Genomic DNA, 6319 nt, shown 5'->3' with positions numbered 1-6319 from the left:
ACATTTTGGATTTAGCATCCACTTATCAGGGAGACCATGTACCGTTTGTCTCTTTGCTCTTGGCTTACCTCGCTCAACATGATTCCTTCTAGCTCCACCGAGATGGATTCTTATAGACTCTGACCAGGCTGGCCTAGTACCTTGGTCTTTTCATTCTCAGCCTCTTTTGTAGTTTGGGATAACAGACAAAACCCATTGTACTCAGCTATGTATTGAAAGGGGGTTTCTTAAGCTTATCTGCTCAGACTGGCCTCAAACCTTGATCCTCCTTTTCTTAGCCTCCCAAGTGGCTAGGATTACAGGAGTGAACCACTAGCACCTGACTTGGTTGTCTACTTCCTTTTTTATGTTGATTGTAGAGCTTGAACTCTGGGCCTGGGCACTGTCCCTGAGCTCAAGGCAAGTGCTCTACTGCTTGAGCCACAGTGCCACTTCCAGTTTTCTGGTGCTTTATTGGAGATGAGTCTCACAAACTTTTCTGCATGGTCTGGCTTTGAACCTTGATTCTCAGATCTCAGCCTCCTGAGTAGCTAAGATTATAGGCATGAGCCACCAGCGCCCAGCTGGTTATCTACTTTCTATTTCATTGCTTTCTGATTTTTTATTTCCATTTTTTAATTTTAATAATTACTCTTGTTTTCCTCACTTGTTAAGGTAGAAGGTTAGACCGTTGGTTTGTTAAGATAGAAGCTTAGATCACTGGTTTGAAATTTCCGCTCTTTTCTCCTCTCTTTGTCCTTTCTGTCTTCTTTTTCTTCACTCTATCACCCTTCTCTGTCCTCTCTTCCACTTTTTATTCTCTCTATTTCCTTTCTCTTTCTCTCCTCTTGGTGCTGGTCCTGGGGCTTAAAATCAGATCCTGGGTCCCTGAGTCTTTTTTTGTTCAAAATTAGCACTTTGCCACTTGAGCCACAGCTCTACTTCTTGCTTTCTGATGATCAATTGGAGATAAGAGTCTCGCAGACTTTCCTGCCTGGGATGGCTTTGAATCACAATCCTCACATCTCAGCCTCTTAATTACCTAGGATTACAGGTGTGAGTTACTAGCACCCAGTTTCTTCTTTCTAATAGAGACCTTGCTAAGAGACCCAGGCTGGTCTTGAGCCCTGGTTCAAGAGCTGGTCTTGAGCTCAAGCAATCCTTCTGCTTTAGCCTTCCAAGTAGTTAGAACTACAGAAATATATATTGTGATTAGTGCTCACAGAACTATTTAAAACTATAAAATTTACCTCTATTGTAGTTGTATCTCACAGAGTTTGATATTTTGAGAATTCATTATCATACAGTTCAACATAATTTTATATTTTCCTTAAGATTTACTCCTTGAGCCAGGCATGGTGGTGCATACCTATAATCCATCATTTAGGAGGCAGAGGCAGGAAGTATAAAGCCAACCTAGGCTTCTGAGTGAATCCTAGGGTAGTCTGGACCACACAGTAAGACCCAGTCTCATGTGAACAAAAAAACTAACAAAAGATTTTGTCTTTTACTGGTGGGTTATTTTAATATGTGTTGTTTAGAAGTGAAGCTGTGATTCAAGTAGTAGAGTACTAGCCTTGAGCACAAAAGTTCAGGGACAATGCCCAAGACCTGAGTTCAAACCCAGGACCCGTACACACACACACAAAAGTGTTGCTTAATTTCCAAGTAGCTGGGAATTTTTGTAGGTATATTACTATTGTAAAAATTGGACAAAAAAATGCATGGACCATCCATATAATGCCTGTAAGAGAAACACTTTAAATGTTAACACACCATTAAATTAAAATTTTAATAAAGACTCACCATATACAACATTGCATTAGACAGCTTGTATTAATATTTAACAAAGTGGACTTGAAAAATGACTTGCCAAAGATAAGGGAATACACTTATTAGTAAGAGGCAATTCATCAAAAGTATTAATATTTAATATTGTTATAGTCAGAAAGCATGTTTTGTATGATTTCAGTACTTGAGAATTTATTGAGATTATTTTATAGCCTAGAATTTTCATTTGAAGAGAAGGTATATTCTGTTATCATTTGATATTACTGTTCATTTCTATAAATGTCAGATAAGTCAAGTTGATAATGTTCAAATATTCAAAATTCTTATTGATTTTTTTGATAGCCTACTAATGACTAGTGTAGTTGTTACAGAGAAGTCTGTTAATATCTCCATGTATTACCATCAATTTGTTACTTTCTCATTTTAGAAAGTTCTTTCATTTTGCCTCATATATTTTGAAGCTTTATTATTTTGTATATGCACATTTGGAGTTTCTGTGTCCTTTTGACAAATTGGCTCTTATCATTATTGAATACCTCTACCTCTGAAACAGTCTTTTACATAAAGTCCATTTTTATTTAGCTCCATCAGCTTTCTGCACAGTTTACATAGCATATCTTTTTATTTTACTGTATTTATAGAAATAATTCTTGGGTATTTTTATCTTAATTTATACAATAAAACTTTTAATTGGATTAATTTATATGTAATCTGTTTTTTTTACTTAGTTGGATTTAGGTGTGTCATTTGGTATTTAATTTATCCCATATGTTTATAATTTCTCTATTCTTTAATTTATCCCAAATGTTTATAATATCTCTATTCTTTACCTGTATTCTTTTAGATATATTGAATATTCAAAACACTGCTTTGCATTGTTTGCAGTAAAAATATTAATCTACATATTTTCACTGAGGCTAATACCTTTCTTTCTTTCTTTCTTTCTTTCTTTCTTTCTTTCTTTCTTTCTTTCTTTCTTTCTTTCTTTCTTTCTTTCTGGTGTTGGCACTGAACTCATGGCCTTGTGTTCTTGGTTCAAGGCTGGGCTCTACCAGTTGAGCCATACTTCCACTTTTGCCTATTTGACTGTTAATTGGAGATAAGAATCTCTCAAATTTGTTTGCTCAGGCTGATATTGAACCTTGATCCTCAGATTGCAGCATTTTAGTACCTATAGGCTAGAGGCAATAATATCTTAGTTAAACTTACATTCAAATTAGTGTATACCAAAAGAGATTTAAGGGAGGATATATAGAAATGGATGTGGTGATACATACCTGTAATCGCAGCACTTAGATAGCTGAGGCTGGAAGATTAAGATTTTGAGTTCCAGGATGGCCTGAGTAGCAAAGGGAGTTTTAGGGCGACATGGTGAGTCCCTATCTCTCCTCCCCTGGGGAAGGGAGGGAAAGAGAGAAAAAGCACAACTCTACAACTCCCCTGCACTGGCCCCGCCCTTCCAGTCTGACCCCTCTCCTCCCTTTCTAATCACAAAATGGAACCCAGGTACATTTTAAGCTAATCTGGTAGCTAAACCATAAAATGCATATTTATAAACATCTATAGTCAGTATAGTTGGGTGGCTGTTTATAGACTGTCACACTCTTTTGTCTTTTCTTTCTTTGTCACCACAAGCAGCTTAAGAGCTACCCTGGAAAATATGAAGTAAATTCCTTCTAATTAGCTGTAGGTCAGGTGAATATCATTTTTATGTGGTAAGTTACACAATTCATGAGCAGCTTGCTGATGCCTCTAAATATTTATAAATATGCAAATATAATTTTATATAAATTTATTATATTTATGTGATAAAGATAAATAGCGACACAACATTATATGTGACTGTTACAGATAAGAAGTGAGTGAAATAGATGAAGATGTTGGAGTGGTTAATTGGAGAAACAACTCTGTAAGCAAGGAAGTTGCCACATTATTTAGATTTTGGCCGTAAGATGAGCTGTCTGCAAGCTTAGCAGTGTCTACAAGGCACACACTGACACTTCCCTGAATTTCCTACTATTTCAGTCTGGTTATATATTTTTTTCCTCTCTGGCTATCTTACAGAGATTCCTGGTCATTATTGTAAAAAAACAAAAACAAAAAACTTTCCTTTCCCCACCCCCTTCTGTGTTTTCCTTTTCTTTTATAGATACAGATCGGTATCATGTGATTTACAAGATTGAAATTTCATTTCAGTTTGGCTTTCCTGGGTAGGAAACGTTTACATGATTTTACACTTTTGGAATATGAATTGCCTGTCTTTCTAGGTGTAATCAGTTTCTGCTCTCCATCATACAGAACATTTTATGAATATATTCAGTGCAGAAAGAAATCTAAAAATAATTTTGCAGGTAGGGCTTTGTTAAGTCTTGCGTGGAATACTGGTTAGGGAAAAGAACAAAGACACATCAGGGTAAAGGTAGGGGGAGGCGGAGCATTTCGTGTCACTTACTCCACCAAAGAGCTTGCATTTAGTGGAGAAGGGAAACAAACAAGAAGCTGGAGCATCTGCCCCAGCTATTATTACATGCTTCATTTCTCATCACTGCTGGTCCCATTTGAATGGAACGTTGCAGTCTTTCTGGTGTGCATTACTAAGCTCCTTTTTTTTTCTTCAGAAGGAGAAATCTTGAATTTTATGTTTAAAAGCACAAAGAGATATCTTTGACATTCTCAAGTTCATTTTGAAATTCAGTCTTACACCTTATTCATTTTCAGTAAGGTGGTAAAGGGTGTGCAATATATTGCATTTTTATGCGTAATAGCACCTCTTGTAGCCCCTGATGTGTATTATGTACACATACCTTGTTAGCATCTGTTTCTACCTGACAGATCACAGCATTAGGTTGAATGTTATGATGAATAAGTGAAATGCCAAACAGTATTACAATGAAATTTTATTACAACAAGTAAGCACCTAGAGTTTCTTTTTAATGCTTTTCTGTGACAATTTTAAAATAACGTATTTACCATTGTATAATTAAGAAGATATATTCTTCATTAAATGCTTAAGTTATTCTTCCAGAAATGAGAATTGATTTGGGCTGATCTAATAATGATTTTCCTTTAGAGCTAGAATTAAAGCATGTATTTTGTGAAGGAAAATCTATTTTAAAATCATATTACTGGCTAATATACAAGATTAATATAAAAGTACAGGTTCCTGAGCAGGAGGTATGGCTCAGAGGTAGAGTGTCTGCATAGCAAGCAGCAAGTTCTGAGTTCAAACCCTAGTTCTACCAAAAAGGAAAGGAAGGAAATGGATTACTAGGGTCCTGTTATAGTAGTTACAAAATTTTCATATTGCTTAGCTTAATATGAAGAATGCGTTTTAATAGGTTTTTCTTAATTTGTTCCTACATTTGGGTTTTTGGTCTAGTGGTCATGAAATATTCCCTAGAAAAGTTGAATTTCTAAAACAAAAATATCCTTTGTGTCTAATAATGTCTTTAGTAACACATAATTCCAATTCTGGGCTTACATGATGTGGCCAGGTGATTAAAAATTGAATAAGCAAATCACTAACAAAGCAGTTTTGTTGGAACTATTGTTTGTAAAGAATTCCAGCCAGTGTCATCCCATTTTCTAAACTCCTTTTTCCTCTCCTGTCAGAAAGAGGCAATCATGTGCATATTTCATTTGAAAATGTTTAGTTTCCAGTCCTTTCTAAGGTTATAAACATCTGGAAACAGAACTTAACTAAAAAACAAAAACACAAAAAACGCTGTAATCTATGTTAACTATTTAATCATTTGTGACTTTGCAGATACTGCTTATGATGAATGTGATTTGGAGAAATTGTATTTGTTGTCTAAGGCAAAGGAAGGTGCCATCCAGATGCCAAAGTGGTTACCATCCAGTGGCCCCTCTGGGATCAAGGATTTTAACTGACCCAGCCAGGGTGTTTGAACACAACATGTGGTAAGTTTCAGTTTTTAGGTCTGATACTGTATGTGTTAATTACATATCATCAGTGAAATCACTTCCACTGGACAGACCAACAAGGTAACTAGAAGAGGGAAAGGATTAGGAAGAAAAATTTTGAAGGAAGAATAAATAGAACTTGGTAGACGTAACATATCCAATAGTTGCCTGTACAGATTTTACTTAAGATGTTCACCTATGTGTCTTCTTTGTTCTATTATTTTTTCTAAGTGTGATTCACTAAAAGTTTACAAAGTGGGCTAGGGCAGGAAATGTGGCTTAGTGGTAGAGTACTTGCTTAGCATGCATGAAGCCCTGGGTTTGATTCCTCAGTACCACATAAACAGAAAAAGCCAGAAGTGGTGCTGTGGCTCAAGTAGAAGAGTGCTAGCTTTGAGCAAAAGAAGCTCAGAGACAGTGGCCAGGCTCAGAGTTCAAGTCCCAGGACTGGCCAAAAAAAAATAATAATAAGTGGGCTAAGTCATTCTCTGCGGACCCTCGGTGAGACCTGGATTTATAACATGACTTTTGTCATAGAAGCCATTTGAATATGACTTTCCAGAATAATAACAGGGCCCAGATACCAATAATTATTTCTTATAGCATAATTTTTCTTTTTTTTTTT

General features: G+C 36.0%; 1 protein-coding gene across 1 annotated transcript in view; it reads left to right on the top strand.

Moving 5' to 3' along the window:
• The window catches only part of Mettl8 (methyltransferase like 8), a 99433-nt gene that overhangs the window by 35182 nt on the left and 57932 nt on the right, over positions 1-6319 (top strand). Inside the window, exon 2 of the mRNA XM_013028405.1 lies at positions 5537-5691. Coding sequence (XP_012883859.1) covers positions 5546-5691 — 146 coding nt within the window. The 5' untranslated portion in view covers positions 5537-5545. The remainder of the gene's footprint in view (positions 1-5536; positions 5692-6319) is intronic.

Source organism: Dipodomys ordii, unplaced genomic scaffold (assembly GCF_000151885.1).
Source record: "Dipodomys ordii isolate 6190 unplaced genomic scaffold, Dord_2.0 Scaffold5, whole genome shotgun sequence".
NCBI lineage: Eukaryota > Metazoa > Chordata > Mammalia > Rodentia > Heteromyidae > Dipodomys > Dipodomys ordii.
This window is presented reverse-complemented; position numbering and strand designations above follow the sequence as displayed.